Source organism: Orycteropus afer, unplaced genomic scaffold (genome assembly GCF_000298275.1).
Source record: "Orycteropus afer afer isolate SDZICR_OR568_19922 unplaced genomic scaffold, OryAfe1.0 scaffold00034, whole genome shotgun sequence".
Taxonomy (NCBI): Eukaryota; Metazoa; Chordata; class Mammalia; order Tubulidentata; family Orycteropodidae; genus Orycteropus; species Orycteropus afer.
The window spans coordinates 14,756,942-14,775,594 of NW_006921621.1; the positions used below are offsets into that span (position 1 = coordinate 14,756,942).

The 18,653-nt window shown below is 47.3% G+C and overlaps 1 protein-coding gene across 1 annotated transcript; it reads left to right on the plus strand.

Moving 5' to 3' along the window:
- The first annotated feature begins 1,140 nt into the window (after nucleotides 1-1,140).
- MRPS18A (mitochondrial ribosomal protein S18A) lies at nucleotides 1,141-18,621 on the plus strand. Its single transcript, XM_007936197.2, has 6 exons — nucleotides 1,141-1,252; nucleotides 9,914-9,945; nucleotides 12,348-12,455; nucleotides 15,190-15,313; nucleotides 15,532-15,601; nucleotides 18,477-18,621. Exons 1-6 carry the CDS (start codon nucleotides 1,141-1,143, stop codon nucleotides 18,619-18,621), a joined length of 591 nt encoding a protein of 196 aa, XP_007934388.1.
- Nucleotides 18,622-18,653: the final 32 nt, after the last annotated feature.

Here is an 18,653-nt window from a genome sequence, read left to right on the forward strand (position 1 = left end):
AAGAAGTGAGCTGTGAAAGGTTTTCTTTTCTTACATAGCTCAAAAGGAACACCTATATGTCCTGCAAATCCAAAAGAGGGAAACTGCTGGACAGGTGCGTTGTCTTCCTTTTGGTACCCTAAGCTTCCTTATAAGGTAAGTACATCAAACTTGTGAAAAGTATCTAGCACCAAGGGCCATCTCACTAATTGTCCTATAAATTAATGTTTATTAAACATTTATGTATTATCTCACCTACTCTTCACAACAACGCTATAAAATAGGTATTATTCATTCATTCAGCAACTACATATTGCACTCTTACTGTCAGGCACTGTGCCTAATTGTTAGAGAAACAACACTAAACAAAAAAGCAATGCGCTTGCCTTCATGGGGCTTATAATCTGGTGGGGGAGACACATATTACACAAACAAACATAAAACAGCATTGTACTATATTCTAAGATGGAAATGCAGCTGGTGCTGAGAACCAGAAACAAGAATATCAAGGAAGACTTCATTGTAGAAATGAAGTTTGAACTGTGATCTGAGAAATACGTACAAGTTAACCAGGTGAATAAAGACCAGGCAGAGGAATCAGCTTGTGTAAAAGTTCTGGGGCCAGAGATGAGTACGCATATGAAAATGAAACAGCCATGTAGGTGGGGTACGATGCTGTAGGGTGGGGGAGATAATTGATTTTATCCCAAGTGGGTCTGATACTCCAGAGCTAACGTTCCCCACTATTTCAGCCTCTACGATATTCCTAGCCTCAGCCACAAGAAGCTGAAAATCCACACCTGGAGACAAAGCTTTAAAGACATTAGGGCTATAAATGTGATTTATAGCAGAGGAAGCTTTCTAGGGAAAGAATGCCAGCCACTTCAGAGACTGAGGGGACTGGCAGACAGGGGACAGAACACCTCCCCTAGACTTTCGAAACGAAGTGCAGAAGACCTCCCTTAGACCCTCGTGACGAAACGCAGACTTGACTCAGAGTCCTCTTTCCTTAGCCAAATGCCAAAGAGATGAGAAAAATGAAAGTGACAGAAGCGACAGACCGAGAAGCTCGCAAGCCGTATAGTTCTTCCTTCGCCACTGCGACTGCGCGCGCCCCGCTCCGGAAACGGAAGTGCATGGCCCAAGAGGTCAGTTTTCAAGATGGCCGCCTTCAATTCGCTCGTGTCTTGCTGTAGGCGGCTGCTCCGGGGATTCCTGGAGGGCCCAGCAGCCACCAGCTGGGCTCGGCCTCCTGCTCGCGAGTTCCGGAAAGGTGAGTTCCAGGTGCCGACGACCCTCCCCAACCCCTAGGTTGAGGAGAAGGTGGGCGGCAGTTGCCGGGTGCTAGTCTGCACTCGCCCCTCCCTCCCTTTGCTTTGCGCGGTTCTGAAAAGTCGGACCTGATGATGCCCCGGGGTTGCTTTAAAGTCCTTTCCAGAACTTGTGCTGGTATCTTGACGTTGCGCTCCTTGTGACTCACCTCGCAAGGAAGGGGAGGATGGAAGGAAAGGCCTGCTTAGTCGGCAGGAGCAGAAGGAAAATCTGCCCCAAGGTGTGGAAAAGTTTTCAGTAACGGTCTGCAACTTAATTCTCCCTTCCGTATTTCCCAACCTTTCCATTGTATCACCTGAAAACCCTGTGATCTGACGCTGGCTTTTTCTGTCCGGGCCTCTTGTCTCGCTGAGAGGTGGAGACCAAGATGGAAGGTCCTTGAAACAGGTGAAACAGAGGCAAATGCTGGATGGTGGTTCTGCTTTTCGGTAATCTTAAGTCTGGAAAGGCGACCTGATTCCAGCAGCAACTGAGAACTTACTCAAGGCCGAGAACTGGGAAAGGAGTCTGGAGAAAGAGAAAATGTAGCCTTTTTCCGAGACGCTTAAATAATAAGTATTAAAAAAAAAAAATAAACCTCACTGCTGTCGAGTCGGACCCCGACTTATAGCAACCCCTCCTTCTGTTTCCGAGGCAGCATCTCTATGGAAGTAGATTGCCCTGTCTTCCTTCCGAGCAGTGACTGCTGGGTTTGAACCGCCCCCCTTCTGGGTAGCAGTCAAATGCCTTAGGCACTATGCCAAATGCGAGTTAAACATTTACTCGACCAACTATAGGGTTAGTCTGTAACTGGAAACATTTAGAAGTTTTTATAAAGGGTTGTGCCTTGAACAGGCATATGAAAGGATGAAATCAAAAAAGAATGAAAAGGTCTTTGAGAACATAGCCTATGCTTCTACTCTTGTGTACTGCTAGCAGCAAGAGAGGATGGGTGATATGCAAGTAATTTTTTCCCCCAAGGCTCTGGTCAGCATATCCTCCAACTAAACCTAAGAAGTATCTAGAGGAGAAGAGTGATTATTGTTGTCAAAAGGAGCCGAAAAGTCCAAAAAGAAGAGCCTAATGAACAGGCCCACTGGATTTGTCTCACAAGAGATCTCTTTTTAGCTTTCAACAGAGTGACAGAAAAAAATCCAGTTTGGGGGAATCAAGGAGATAGTTGATGAAGAAATGGAAGTAGGAAGTGTGTTTGAAGAATTTACCTGTGAAAGGAAGATGGAACATTTATTAGAACAACAAGGTCCAAACACTGCCTGGTTAACATTAGATAGACTAATCTGTTAATAGAGAAAGACAGAAGAGAAGTCATGTTTCATGAAAGGTGTTTCATCTATTCTCATGCCACAAAATAGGCATATGCCTTTTTCTGAGGGTGGCTACCAAATGTTGGGAGCTCTGGTGGCATAGTGCCTACGGCATTTGACTCCTAACCAGAGGGCTGGCAGTTCAGACCCAGCAGCCACCCCTCAGAAGGAAGAGCAATTTACTTCCTTAGAGATAGCAACTCCAAGGCAGTGAGTTTGGTTTTTTGTTTCTTTGTTTGTTTTACCAAAGGTCTAACAATGACTGCAATTTGCGTATCTTTTTGAGATTCAAAGTTGAAAATAGTTCTTGGCAATAGGCAAGAGGAATAGATTTTTCTTACAATAGGAATGTTTGAGGTTAGACTTAAAAGAACTTTTTTAGTTGGAAATGATGGACATAACCAAGTGGGTCTCTCTATAAATACTTAGGTTTTACTTTTGTTTCTTACTCATTTCAGATCTAACAGCTCTTACCAGCTAAATGTTAGACTGAATTGAATGTGATGTTACGTGAAGCCACCATCTTCTGTATTCTTCTTGAGAATCACCTTGTTTCCAGAGCCTTTAAGTGAGAACAATTTTCTTTTGTTATTCTACCCATTCTTTGTAAGGCATAAAATATTACACATATAACTGATTTTGCTGGTCCCAGCTAGTATGACACCCAAATAAATTTAAAGTTGTAGGGAAGAAGCTGAGTCTTTTTCTGAAAATATTCAAGCATGCTACTTTTCAAAGTATTAGGTTGTTGTTGTTGTTATGTGCCGTCGAGTCGGCCCCGACTCATAGCGACCCCTCCTTGGGTTTCCGAGGCAGTATCACTACGGAAGTAGGATTGCCCAACCTTCCTTCCGAGGAGCGGCTGGTGGGGTTGAACCACCAGCCTTCTGGTTAGCAGGCAAGTGACTTAGCCACTATGCTACCAGAGCTCCCAAGTATTAGGTAGTACTACTTAATTTAATCAAAGTTCTTGAGTAGACTTTGCAGTGTCCTACTTGTAAAGATTTTCAGTCTAAAGTAGTACTTCTTAACTGAGGACAATGTCTGGCGATATTTTTGCTTGCCATGCTGGTACTACTGGCATCTGGTGGGTAAATGCCAAGGAGGCTGCTAAACATCTTAGCAGTGCAGACAACTCCCCACAACAAAGAACTATCTGGCCTAAAATGTTTGTTGTCCTGCTGTTGAGAAACCCTGGTCTCTCAAGGTTTATTAAGAGGGACCAAACCCACTGGTCTCCAGTCAATTCCAACTTACAGTGACACTTTAGGATGGAGTAGAACTGTCTCCTAGATTTTTAAGGCTGTGAATCTTTATAGAATCAGACTGCCTCATCTTTCTCCCACAGAGTGGCTGGTGGGTTCGAACCACCAACCTTTTGGTTAGCAGCCAAGTGCCTTAACCACTGTACCACCAGAGTTCCAACAGAGGGACACACAAAGGCAAAAAAAGATTATTATGGAAGAAGCAAGGCTGAACAGGGCCGAAAATGGAAAATACAGTTTAGTAAGTGCTTGCTGCAAGTACTGTGCTAGGTTTTTCACATATGTGTATTCAGGCTTCTCAATAATCCTTAAAGGTGGATATTGCTGTCCTCAATTTGACAGATGAGGAAATCAAACCCAGGGGAGTTCAGTGGCTTGCCTAACATCACACAACTAGTAAGCAATGGAGCTGGAAGTAAACCCAGAACTCTTTCCTCTACACCAGTAACATTCCCGTGACACCTCATGGCAGGATCTCCTCGTTACTCCCTTATTTCCCTGAAGCCTCATAAATCAACTTGCTGAAGACCACTTAATTGCATCTATTGTTCAAAGATTCCCTTAGGCTTAGTTCCTGGCTTATCATTCTTAGAGCCCTTATGAAAGAAATATATTTAAAACAAGAAAAAGAAACACATAAGGTTATTTGAATTAACAGTTATGATGTGTCAGGCACTTGTCACAAAGTGTGTTGAGTAAAAACTAAACTCACTGCCATTATTGAGTTGATTACTACTCATAGCGACCCCCACTGGATTTCCAAGACATTAAATCTTTATGGAAGTAGGTTCCCCCATCTTCCTTACACAGAGTGGCTGGTGGTTTTGAACCGCCAACCTTCTGGTTAGCAAATGCCTTAGGCACTGCACCACCATAGCACCTTGTGTTGAGTAATGCCAAAGGAAATTTACTTCATCTCTTCCAATTAGCTAAGGGAGGCTTTATGGAAGGCCTAGCATTTCATACAAGGATATAGCAGGCAGGGTGCTCAGCCATATAGCTAAACGCTTTGAGAAAGTAGGGAGCAAGTTGAGGGTTTTAAAGCATTCAATGCATATAGTACAGAGTAACTTCATAGTGGAAAGAAACTTCTGACTTTGATGCTGGGAGCTATGCCACCTATTTCAGACACCAGTAGGGTCTTGTGGTGAACAGGTTTCAACAGAGCTTCCAAACGCTGACAGACTACAAAGAAAGCCTTGGTGATCTACTTCCAAAAATTAGCCAGTGAATACCTATGAATCACAACAGAATATTATCCAATATAGGGCTGGAGGTTGATGGTTTAAAACTACCCAGAGGTACCTTGGAAGATAGTCCTGGCAGTTTACTTCCAAAGATCACATCCTTGAAAACCCTGTGGAGCACGTCTAGTCTACACACGTGGAGTTGTGCTGAATCCAAATAGACTCGGCAGCAGCTAACAGCAACATAGTCCTGGAAGGTGAGCCCTGTGGGTTGGAAGGCACTCAAAGTACACAGTGGCGTCAACAGTGGACTCAGGTATACCAGTGATCATGGGGATGGTGCAGGACCAGGCAACATGTTGTTCTTTTGTACATGAAGTCTCCATGAGTCAGAGCCAATTGGACAGCAACTTATAACAACAACTTGCTGGTAGAAAGAAACTTCTGCGCAGCAGTAGGAGTCCTCATTCTGAATCATAGCACAGAGGGACTTTCCCTCGGGGGTCCAAAGTAAAAGAACAGGGGCAGGGGAGAGGAAGAGTGGTAATGGGAGGACCTAAAAACTTTGTGATGGAATTGAAGATGAACTAAAGGGAACAATGCTGGAGGAATTTGAGAAAAGTAGTCAGTGGTCAGAAATGTAGGCACACATCCCTAACATGCACTCTGTTCCCCACCCTTACCCTCCACCCCAACCCTTTCCAAGACTTAGGCCACCTTCTATGCATCCTGCCACTCAGTTACTCCATTCCTTCGTACGCTGCTTGGGACTTGGTTTCATGCATCTTTTCCAGAGGAAGCATGGTCTCTGGATACTTCTGCAGCAGCACCTCCTACTCCTTAGCATTCATCTTTCTTCACTTCCTCTGTTATGACGCAGTTGGGCCTTTCTACCACTGCAGTTCACTGTGTGTGTTTATGTGACCAGCAATGTCTTTTGCATTCACCACAGTCTCACCACAATGCTATTTGCTCCAGAGCATTATGATTCTGTTATCTTGGACTCCATCCTAGGCTAGTATTTACTGAAGTACTCAAAGGACCTCTTTACGAGGCATGGACTTTATTACAGTGAAGTTCCCATGCTTGTTTTAGTTTTCCTACCTCCTCCAGGGCAAAGACTGTCTTCTAGTTCAACTGTAACTCTCCACAGTAGGCAAAGCAAGGCTCTAGCCTCTGCAATGTGTTGCCTTATTTGAGACAGATAATTGATGTGTGTGAGAGGTTGCTGTCTTAAAACAATTTGGCCCTTAGTTCTGATTTGAAAAAAGTCCCTCATATCTTTCCTTAGTTTATTTAATATAGCCATATCTCAGATGCAGGAGTGATTCCATCTTTTGCTAGATAAGTTTTCTACTAGTGTTTGTATTTCAGAGCCCAGCTCTTAGCTGCCCCACTTCTCTTGAATAAGAAATAAATGGAGGAGAGGCCAGTGATAAAATGGATCTCAGGTTTTGTTTGGTTTTGACATGTTTTTGTGTGCACACTGGAAATCAATACTATTCTGATTGCTATCTCCTGTTTGCAGAGACGTAGAATCTACTAGGGCCTCTCGCTCTGCACTGAGACACCACCCTGATCAATCTCAGTCTGGAGGGAGTTCTTGGGTCATTCTTTCTTGTTTGACAGATTCCTCTTTATGAGATAAGCATCTGCTGATTGTTTTACCCACTGGCTTATTGTAAGAGGATTCACTGGCTCAGAGTTGCTGTGTGGGGAGCTTGTGAACAGCAGAGCTTGCCATGGGCTTTGATCTCCTTTCCAGGAGCCAGTGGATGACTTCAGGGTTTGGTTCTTTGCCGGGAGTGATGTGTGTTTTGTTAGACTTGTTTACCTCATGGTTAGGACCCAAGTGCCTCCACCAAGAGGGGAGCCACATGTTTATCCACTTTGTGTTGCGGACATTGTTCTTGTATGGACTCAAGTGGTACCAGAATATGTGTCTCTTGTATTGTTTTCTTTTGTGATTCTCAGAAACTTTCCCCCTTCCTGTTGGTGCTCAGTTTGGTCACCCCAGGCCCTCTCTCAACTTCATTTCTGCAAATTTCCAGAGTTTCCAGGATGTTTGGAACCCCACTGGACTGGGAATGTGCCCCCTGCTCTCTCACATTTGTAGGCTGTGTCTGCAGACTGACACGTTGCAGTGACCATTCCTTCACAGCTGCACTGGCTGCCAGACCAAGGACCAGGTTGAGTCTCACCCACATCCCGTTCTTGGGCTGGTCTCTGTTCAGTACAAGTAGATCCGTGTGTGGGGTGACGCATTTCTTTTAGATGGAGAAGCCTAGTTTGTCTTCAAATTGATTAGTGACTACAGTGTTCTCTGGAGAAAGCCCCAGGGCTTTTTTGGTCATTTTACTCCTCTGTGTGTCCGGCATTGGACACTGAGGGCCTCTCAGGTTGGTTGTTTTAGAGTAATGAGTCTTTATGAATGGCCTTGCCCAGAAAACAAATGGGGAACCATTCCAGCAGTCTGTGTCCAATTAGGTGTCGGTCACAGAGCTCAGTGATCACAGATGCTACCATGGGCCTCCGGTTAGGTTAGAATTGCCTCACTTTTTTACTTAGACATTCTCCTTTTTTGTTTTAATTGTAGAAACCGTGCGTGTTTATTTTAGAAAAATAGATAGGTTTAAAAAAAAAGAAAGATTAAAATCACCTATTGACACCACTGAGAGGTAACCAGTATGAATAATATGGCTTCCCAAACCAGTAAGCCTCTTAAAGTCCTTGCATTATTTTATTGTGTGTATCCTTGGTACCTTTTTCAGTAAGCCTCTTAAAGTCCTTGCATTATTTTATTGTGTGTATCCTTGGTACCTTTATCTAGGGAGGAGGCCCATAACTTTCACTGGATTATCAAAGTTAAGAAGCAGAGCCTCTTTCTAATCTTTGCTACTTCTTACGTTGGCCAGAGCTTGAGTAAAACGTAATTGTAGTGGTCAAACTGCCATTAAAATATGGTGTTAGGATTTTGGGGAGAGACAGTTTGTAGCCTAGATGTATGGGCCCCAGTTTTCTGTTACAGGAGAAGGCCATACTTTTGCTCTTAAAATCGAAAGCTAGTATTTGTTGAGCATTTGCTATGTGCCAGTTCCTGTGCGAACAGTTTTATGTGGAGTCTCTGTTTCTAAAGATTAGAAAAACAAAGAAGTATGCCCAGAACTTTCTGTTTGATCATATTTGCCAACTGTAGATTCTTTGCTTAGTTCTTCCTTTGATTATTGTTAAAGTTGTCATTCTGCATCCTAATTCAGAAGACAGAAAATACTTAACAGTTTGACAGATGTCTGTGGCTGATTGTCTTGTGCTGGAGTTCTCATTGGACTGCCTCAGACCTAAATAGGCAGAGCTGAGGGATTCCCCTCTGTTTGGAATGGCAGCATTCTCCTTGAAGTTCTGTCTGGACCCATTATCTGCAGGCCCCTCTCCTAGGTCACTCTTCTACCACCTTCTCCAGTGCAGATGACAAAAATCCTACAGAGTGGGGAGAGAAGAATTTAACTCACACAACTGTCCTCATACAGATTCTTACACAAGGCTCCTGGGACAAGTTTTAGGAGTGGACTTGGCTCATTGCTGCTTATCCACTGTGGGGCCACAGTGTTAGTTGTTAGCTCAGTGCCCTAGCTTAGCTTGCAAACTCTTCCAGGTCAGAAGCCATTTTTGTCTGGTAAATGTTTCTGCTCACCACTCTTGTGTCATTATTGCTAGAGTCGGTGGGGCAGAATTGCCTCAGATAAGACCAGGATGAATCTCATCTTAGAAGGGCAAAAGTGGTATGGAGACCCTAAATCCCAGAGAACTGGTACTAATACCAGCCAGTGTGTCCGCAATACCACATTGCCATTAACACCAAACACTAGGCTATACAGATAAACACATAAACACCTGAGATGATCAGATGGGGTCAGTGAACAGAAGTACACTCGAGACCAAGGATAGATTCAGCTGAGGCTAATCTTGCACAGACACCAGTGATACAAAATACCTGCAGTCCTTACAGAAACAACCGAAGACAGACACACAGTAATCCCTCACAGACACCCAGACACTACGAGGGAGAGATCCAATAGATCTACTGCCTCAGGACCATAGTACTGGGGGACACCAGACTCAGTTGGCACAACAAAATTCATAAAAGTATTGCTCTACATCCAACATCGGCGAATAGCGACTGGGGTCTTAAAAGCTTTCAGGCAGCCATCTAAGATGCAGCTAACAGTCTCCTAGCATCGGCAGTGAAGAAGAACTGAAAAAAAAATGGGAGTGGGGCATTTAGAAGCAATCAGCCCTAGGACACAATGGCCCTTGAGACCAGCACTAGATGGTACCCAGCTCCCAATGCCAACCACTCAGGAAAGGATCAAATCTGGAGATCCTGGATACAATGGGAGGGGAAACGTGGAACAAAATTAAAAAAACTCATTAATGACCAGAATCACTGGTCAGATGAAATCTGGTGAGACTCCCAATACTATGGCCCTGGAATACATTTTGCGCCTGGAATAAAACTCACCCCCAGGGGCGGGCTCTCAGCCCAATAGTTAACAAGATGTACACGCAGACCACTCACCCCAGGGTGACACACCCACTTGTAAAATTTAGAAAAAGAAGAAGAAGAAGTATGAAGACCCTAAATCCCAGAGAACTGGTACTATACAGTATTCTGGGCTTGTCCCACCCAGCCTCCAGGGCAGAGAGCCTTGGCACATGGAGGGAACCTTGCCGTGGGAGAGTACAGACAGAAGGCTCCATCTTTCTGCAAGTGAAGAATATGAGCTGTTATTTAAAACTATGTTCTTTATTTAATGGCTAGCCTAATTTTTCTTCTTTATCTCTGTAGTGGTGGAGATCCAAGAAGGGAAGACGACTATAGTAAGTATCATCAAGCTGGTGACTTCTAACCTCTTTAATACTTGGAGCTGCCTGGCTGTTCCTCTGAGGAAGGGAAGGAGACCCAAACTAGACTCCTGGCCCCAGAATCAGCTCCCTCTGTGATCATAAATCCCACAATCAATTCTTTTTCAAGTTGTGTGCTGTGGTGTATTTAATCAGGAACAGTCACTGTGCCTGGACTGAGGCATTCATTACTTGATTAAAATGGCCTTTTGTATGACAAGGTCTCAGAGGCCTTTGCTGATGTGTTCTTTGGCAGGTGATAAATCAGTTTCCCAAAGGAGAAACTAAGGCAGTGGCAGGCCTAGAGAGCCAAAGGAAGTTGACCTCAAGCCAGGAGCCTGGCCTCAGTTCCTTTCCTTTCTGCCTAGAATGATTAAGCCACTCCTTAAGTGACGCAGTTAAAAGGTGAAACACTCTGGGCTCACTGGCTGGCACCCTGGCTTGTCTGTTGGTGAGAAAGCTGGAACAATTCTTCATCCACCCACTGCACCCTTTCCCCCATTGAGCCCATCTTACCTCCCTTCCTCAGAGAGTCATGGGGCCTAGATTATCCTATAATCCCTAAAAGACAGCATCATTTTCACATGGCCTTCCATGCCTCTAAGGAATCCTCAGCAGCTTCACAGAGCTCCCAGAGGCCTCTCTAACTTCTATCCTAACCAGGGATTTAATCCCTCTGGCAGCCAGCCAAGCTCAGTCCCTCCCAAGGTAGTCTTATCCCCAGGACTATAGGGCTTCCTCTTTGGGTCTTCACTAGAATGCTCTCAGCCTTTTCACTACTTCTCTCTAAAACACTTATATTGTCTTAGGGGCTCTGTTCCATTAGAGCACCTTTTTTGGTCCCCTTATTTAAAGCCAAAACAAGCATTCACCCCTAAACTCCATGCTGGAAGAGAGAAACACATCTGCCTTTGGAGTGTGAAAAGAATTTTTCATGTGAGGAGTGAATCTGCTGTTTGTAGAACAAACGTGGGGACTTGCAGGGAACGGACTGGAGACGCTGTGGTACTGTGAAACCCCAGGGGAAGGGAAGCGCTGCCCCTCCCTGCCTGGAGAGGCACTGCCATGGGTGACCTCAGGCGTCACTCTCTCGGGTCTTGTGATGCCTACCTCACTAGGTTGTGGGAATTTAATGTGATGCTACATGTGAACTGTTCTTAGCACAGAGCCAGATACATAATAGGGAGTCAGAAAATGCTAATCACTTACCCCCCTGCCACCCTACCTAAATCCTCCTCCCAAGCCCTGCCATGCACCTGCATGTTTTCTCTAACCCATGAAATATTTCGGGTGTAGTTATGGTTGCCTTGGCAGATAGATAGGTAGCACTGTCCCACACAGCCAGCTGTTTGTTTTCGGGTCCTTTTCCCTTTCTCCAGTTCTTCCCCCAGGAGACAGTGGTTCCCTCCCAAAGCCGTCCCAGCCATTCTCTCATAGCCCATCTCATAATTCAGTCAGCAAAGTTTGCTAAGCTCCCACTCACAGTTGAAGTAGATTCCCAGATCACTGGTTTTTTGAACTTAGTACTTCCAAGGCTTTGACACAGGAGACAGACTGCCAGCCAGGCAGCAGCAGGAAAGTCATTTCACGTGTGGCTTCAGCAGGGTTTGAAGAATGGCATCCAAGATGACAAAAGCAAGGAACGGGGAAGAGGATGCACACAGATATCTCCTTGTCCAGGCATAGGCTGGGGTTTCTCAGCCTCGCCACCAGGGGCATTTTGGGCCAGATAATTCTTTGTTGTGGGGACTGTCTTGGGTATGCTGTCTTAGTCGGCATCCCTGACCTCTACCCACTAGATATTAGTAGCAACCCATGCCGCCCCCCAGTCGTGTTAACAAAAATGAAAAATATCTGCAGGCATTGACAAATAAATGTTGCCTGAGGGGCTGAATTGCCCCATTGAGAACCCCAAGCATAGACCTGTCGGGCACCTAACGCTAAACTGCACTTTGCCCTGAAGGGAGCACGTGGGTTGAGAAGGGAGACTTTCATTGGAGTCTGTGTCCCTTTGCGGCTTGAAACTTGTACATGTATTACTTTTCCCCAAAGGAGGGGAGGGAAAGAAATCATTATGTTCAGCAAGTGATTTTGTTTTAAGGATGGAAAGGTAGAATTCAGCTGATACAGCAAACCCCTCCCTCCCTCTTGCCACTAGTATTACGTACAGATGGTTTCCACTACCCCTACAGGCCACCAGAGCCCATGGCTACCCCAGCACCCAGCCACAGTTCAGGCTGCAAAGACCTGTTACCTACTCCCACAAAATCCCCGGAAATAAACTTTAATCAGCATTTCCACTGTTTTTGAGGGCTTGCTCAAAGATACCCGAATCCACACTGGCCCTGTCCCTCACTGGCTCTCTCTCTGCCTCCTAGATTGAAGGTCACATCACAGAGAGTCCCAAGGAGAGTCCAAATCCCCCTAACCCCTCTGGCCAGTGCCCCATCTGTCGTTGGAACCTGAAGCACAAATATAATTATGAGGTGAGTGTGTAGGTGGAGACCCTTGGCTCTGTGTGTCTCGGAGCTGGGATTCCCTGGTTAACTTCAGCAGCGTTCTATCTATAGCCACTGCCTCACATTGAGGAGCATTTCATCCAGTGTGTCTCATTCCTCACTACCCATTATAATCACCAGGCAGCTTGAAAAAAATGCTCCAGCCCCACCCCCAGAGATTGTTTGGCTTGGGCTGGGGTAGAGCCTGAGCTCATTGTTTTTTAAACCCCTCAGGTGGTTCTAATGTGTGGCCAGAATTGAGAGCCACTGATAGAGTTCGTGGTTCTGGGGTCCCAGGCAGCACAGATGGTTAAGCACTCAACTACTAACTGGAAGGGTTTTGTTGTTGTTGTTATGTGCCGTCGAGTCGGCCCCGACTCATAGCGACCCCTCCTTGGGTTTCCGAGGCAGTATCACTACGGAAGTAGGATTGCCCAACCTTAGCAGTTCAAAATCCCCCAGAAGCACTTGGAAGAAAGTCCTGGTGGTCTACTGAAAAATCAACCATCAAAAACCCTGTGGAATACAGTTCTACTCTGACACACGGGGTCGCTGTGAGTTGGAGTCAACTTGACAGCTGGGTTTTTTCACTTGTTCATTTTGGTTGGTGTTCAGACCACAGGCCCTGTAACTCAGTCCTTTTAGGGGTTGTGTTCTCAGAGGGGTGGGATCATGATCTAGGATTGCCTTTCCTCCTTTTATAGCGAGGTTGTATTTGAAGAGACTCCTGGTCCACACTGTGATCCTGGAACCTATTACTGTCTTCTTTCCATACCGGAGCTACAAAGACTCCTAATTGTTCTAGTTTTTCTAGAATTGCTGTTTCCTGGCGAAGAAGGTAATAGTGAATAACCACAGTAGGTCAGGCACTGTTGTGTGTAGGTGCTCCTGTGTGTTATTTTACTTCATTTTCGCAATAACCCTGTGAAGTCGGTGCTTTCTTCATCCTTACTTTAAAGATGAGGACATTTGAGGGGTGGAGAGGTTGAGCTAGTTAGTGTCAGAGCTGAAGTACAAACTCCAGGGATACAAAGCCCAGGCAGAGCCCACGTTGCTGATTTGCACTCTGTAAAGCCTCTGGAAACAGGGAGGGCCTGAGGGAACTGACCCAGCATGGAGAAATCAATACTTGTTCTTCCAAGTTCTCCTTGGTGACATTAAGCTCCCTATTTTTGAGTTTCAGGTGATTCAGTCTCTGGGCCAATTTGACCTGCAAGTTGTCCCTTTGTCCCTCTGTGGAATGGGATGACTAAGGGCTGGAGATCCTGGCCAGGCAATAAGAGCAGGAGAGCACACATGCCCATGGGATCTAAACAGAATGACCCAGCTAATCTCTTGGGCTGGGAAGCCTTGGCTTCACGCCACCTGCAGGCAAGGCAGGGCTCTTCTGCTCTGTGCCAGGGCCCTTCTGATGGCTCCTGGAGTAACAGAAAGCTTGGAGGCAAAGGGACAGTGTTCACAGGCTTCTGTGATATGGAAGTGAGCAGGGTTGTGGGCATACTTTAAATCTTGGTGGCCGATGGGTATGTGAACTCCCACCTGCCCAGCCACCATAGGGCACTCTTCATACCAGCCGTTTCCAGGAAACATACTTGGCTCTATTTATCCAGCAGAAGAAACCTAATCCTCTCTGAGGTGAAGACTAAAGTTGTTTTTCCTTTTACCCCTTTCCACTCAGAGCACCATTAGCCTGAGCTGCATAAAACTGTCAGCTTGCTTGGCAGCCTGCAGCAGGGAGCTGAGGCTATGAGTACAGTTTATTAGCCTCGGATTAACCCAATCCAAGTTCTTTTCATCAGATTCTGAAGATTACGGGGGTGGGAATTAGGGGCCTGGGTCCCTCCGGAGCTGTCCAGTGATTAAAACAAATCTGCAGTTATCCAGCGAGGCTCCTCAAGGGCAGCAAGTCAGTTTCATGGAACACAACTGCTAAGACCAGCCTGCCAGGCCCCTGGGGGTGGAGTGGGGAATAGTAGGTTTTCTTTAACCCCATCAGTGTTTTTAAGGAAATCACCCAGCCAGCCTAAGAAGGTTGCAGGGAAGGTGGTCTCTTGTCTTATCCTGGCTCTGTTCATCCTTGTTACTTTGGCCTGTCCAAAGCAGTCTGGTGAGAATGTGATGGTCCTTTGGAATGCCAAAAACACAACACATCGTGGGAGTACAACTACCATCTTTCTTCACAACCTTCATCCTTCCTTCTCAATGTGTAGGCCTGCTAGCACTTCAGGGGGATAGGAAGAAGGTGGAAGAACTCTCTGCATATACTCTGACCTGTGATGTGATGTGTAGGCTTTGGGGGCTGAAACATCACAGGTGTTCCCTCTTTTGGGAAGATCACAGCATCCTCCTAACCCTACCCAAGGAGAATAACTCAACAGATCTTTCCTCACCAGGAGAGACACTGTAGGTACATAAAAGATTGTTAATGCTTCTGGAAGTTTCTGTTCTCTAACCTAGTCTGTCAGATGATTATCTCACTATGAGGTACAGACAGTCTTAATACAGATGGGATTCACGGGGTGAGGTTAGCAGACCAGTGTGCACAGCTCTTTGTGGAGGGCATTGTCTCAGGTAGGTGCTCAAAGGAGATGCAGGCATCTTTGAGAACTGGGATACAGGCAGCTCCCCTGGAGACCAAGCTGCCCTGGCTCCCCAGCTTCAAAAGCCAGTGCAGCTAACCCTGAGCTCCCCTGTCCCCCTACTGGTTTTCTTTTTCCACTAGGATGTCCTGCTGCTGAGTCAGTTCATCCGGCCTCATGGAGGCATGCTGCCCCGAAGGATCACGGGCCTGTGCCAAGAAGAGCACCGCAAGATTGAGGAGTGTGTGAAGATGGCCCACCGAGCAGGTAGAAACCCCCTCAGGGCTAAGGGTGACAGGGCTACAGGAGCCATTCCCCCATCAGCTACCACATGCTTGAGCCCCTCTTAGAAGTGGACACCCAGAATCTTCAAATTAGACTCATCCCCATCACAACCTCCTCACCCCTCGGCTATCCCTTGCCCCCCTAAAAACCGCTGAGGGAACTGCACAGACCATCCCTTACTCGCTCTTCCCTCCACACAGGTCTGTTACCAAATCACAGGCCTCGGCTTCCTGAAGGGTTTGTTCCCAGGAGCAAACCACAACTCAACCGGTAAGCACACCTGGGCGTCAACAGCCTGAGCATTCTGTGGACCTGCAGGGAAGCCATTTGCAGGGGTTTGTCCCCACTCAGGAAAGCTAGAGTATTGAGTATTCCTTGGCTCTTTAGTACATTCCCTTCCAAATGAGCACCCCACCCCCATCAGTCTAGCACTGCTACAGTTCCGTACTGCACACACTTCCTTCACCCTCCCTGCTGACCTCAGCCTCTTTCCTCTTCCCTCCCCAGTAAACCACTTAGCACAGGGGCAAAGAGGGTAAGAAGGCCTGCTTTGCTGATTGGGTGTTAGAAAGTGCTAATCCACTGTTTATGACATCACATTGGGTTGCTATGGGGATGTCAGAGCATTTCTACAAACTTTCAGTATCCCAGCTCTCTCTAGCACTGGGGTTACTAAAGGGTAGAATGAGGTCTTAGAAATGGGAGGGCTCTGGGACAGGGCTGCTGCCTACAGCTGTGCAAGCCATGCATTGTACAACTTAAGAGCAACATTCATGACTGTGAATTGTGTTCTCTGGAGTTATATACTTAACAACCTGCATAACTGCACATGGTGGCCAAGGAGGTCCTGAGGATTTACAGAGGAAGAGAAGACCCCAGGCCCCAGAAAGAATCAGTCTGCCCTCTAGTGCAGGAGCAGCTTCTGTTTGGAGTTCCTGTTCCTCTTCCTCCCCATCTCTGACATCACCACATCACACACACTCTAGATCTATAATACCCCTGAGGTGCTGAGTATAGATCCAGGTCTGTAAAGTTGCTTTGGGGGTTTCTTTTTATCCTCCTCTACCAACAGCCCCTCCTTTTCTTTAGCTTGTCCAGCTGCCAGCGGCCATTCCCAGTGTGGAATGAAAAAGATGGACTGTCTCTGTAGGGACCAAAGACAGCTGAAGCAAAGCAAGACACCCCACACCCCAGCATGCCTCCTAGGTCCCCAACCAAACTCAAGCATGGAAGGGTGAGGCCAGGCAGGTACCAGCCACACATTGCTGGGCTGGGGCTACAGGAGGTGGGAATGCAGGGCTGCTTCCTGGTACCTCGCCTCCCCTGCCCCCCTAGAAGCTAGGCCTTTACTGGTGCCCCACCAGCACCCCAGCCCTATGCCCACCTCCACCTGTACCTCCCACATTGCCAGCTGGGCCATCTGCCAGCAGCCCTATAAGAGGAGAGCATATTAACCTCTTCCTGTCTCTCCCAAATATTATGTGGACCCTTTGGGGTTGAGTACCCCCTCCCTCCTCCTTTCTTTAAGAGACGGCAGGCGGGCCTGAGGATACAATCCATCCCGCCCTCAGGCCTTTGAAGCAAGGCCAGGCACCCTCCCATACATCTGGTGTCCTTTAACGTGACACAGGATTGATGACGTGTGGGGGCTCTTGGGTTGCAAAAGGCCATCCCAGAGGGGAGAGGGAGTCCAGGCTGTGAGAGAGATTGATTCCTTTATGAGGGACTTTGTGATTCCACCAGAGGTCCTTGAGCTGCCACACACTGGCCCAGGCTCAGCTGGGACCCAGTGGAGCCAGGCTGTGTTCTGCCTCATCTCTCCTCAGCACCCACTATAGGAGAGAGAGGAAGGAACCTTGGTGTTTCCTAGACCCAGCCCACCCTCTACCAGGCACTGGGCCAGGGACAAAGAACAGCTCTGGAGAACCTAGTCAGCCTCCGGACCTGCTTGGGTTCTTGAATCCCAATGAGACCCCCTTCTGGGAGCCTGTGCTCAGAACCCATCTTCACCCATCCCCAGCAACAGGTCCTGCCAGGTGCTTCCCTCCCTGTGCCTTGACTGGCCTGCTGTGCCAGCACCATCAGCTATAGAGAAAGCTGTTTCTGGGCCAGCGCACTCCACACACTTGTCCCTGGCTGAGTGTTAACGTCTGCGGTAGACACAGGGAGGGCCTCCCCTCCCCTCCCACATGGCCACACTTGGCCTACAGGCCAGTACCTCCTGCATCTTGTTCACAGTGCTGTGCCCTCTGCCCAGGGCTGAGGAACAGAGATGGGTCTAGGAAATGTAATTGAAAGGTATAAATCAACAATCATCTTTTCACTTTTTTTAATCTAAAAAATTTTTTAAATTAAAAACAATAATTCATTTGAGGGTCTCTAAAAAGACTGGGTTGAACCTTAACCTAGCATGGCTGCAGGGGAAGATAACTGGCCTTTGCTGTGGCTGAGCGTGCAGGGCGAAGGATAGGCCTCACTGGACAGGATCCAGGTTCCATGAGCTACTTTTCTGGGAACTATCAGGGCCTGACCATCCCCAAAGGAGGCCAGAGGACCCTGGGTGGCAGCCATCTTCCCCACCCCCACCCCCCTTCTACTTAAGGAACCTTCCTGAGCTAGGTCTGCACCCGTGAGCCCCCACCCCTTGGTTAGGGTTAGGTGAGGGTCAGGGGTCCTACACAGGTTATGACTGCCCAGGGGAACACCCCAAAGGCTGAGGTGGCAGAGTAAGCCAAGTGGGGAAGAGTGGAGGGCTACTCCAGGCCCTGACATCAGCTTCTCCTGTCCCCAGGGCCAAGGTCAGAAAGGAATGATCTGCTCTGGAGCAGCTCTTCCTCCCGTCTCCTCCCCCAGCAAACACACAAACATTGACAACTCATAAAGATCAAGGGAGCATGTGGCCCTGGGCTGCCTGCCGGCCCTGACCCAGGCCACACACACTTGCGGCAGCAAGAGCCCAACCCATCTGTTTACAGCACGCTAAGCTAAGCGGTTACTCCCAGGAAAAGCCCCTATCCTTCAAGAAAGTAAAACTGGTGAAAGGGTTTGCTTGGCCAGCGGCCTTTGGCCTGAAGAGGCAGTGCTTCACTTCCAGCTCCAGCATGGGTCCCCAGTCCTCACAGCCACCTCCTTGTCCCCTCCATAGGTACCTGACCCGCTGGTCTCCCAGCTCCGTCAAGCCCATCTACAATAAAGGCCACCGCTGGAACAAAGTGCGCATGGCCGTGGGGTCGCCCTTGCTGAAGGACAACGTCTCCTACTCAGGAAAACCTTTGGTGCTGTATCATTGAGAGAGCAAGGCTTCCTGATCGCCCAGAGCCCA

Excerpts from the sequence above, each read along its gene's own strand:
- MRPS18A (XM_007936197.2), top strand. The coding sequence starts at position 1,141 with ATGGCCGCCTTCAATTCGCTCGTGTCTTGCTGTAGGCGGCTGCTCCGG. Across the intron at positions 12,456-15,189 it reads AGCACAAATATAATTATGAG|GATGTCCTGCTGCTGAGTCA; the intron begins GTGAGTGTGTAG and ends TTTTTCCACTAG. Across the intron at positions 15,314-15,531 it reads GAAGATGGCCCACCGAGCAG|GTCTGTTACCAAATCACAGG; the intron begins GTAGAAACCCCC and ends CCCTCCACACAG.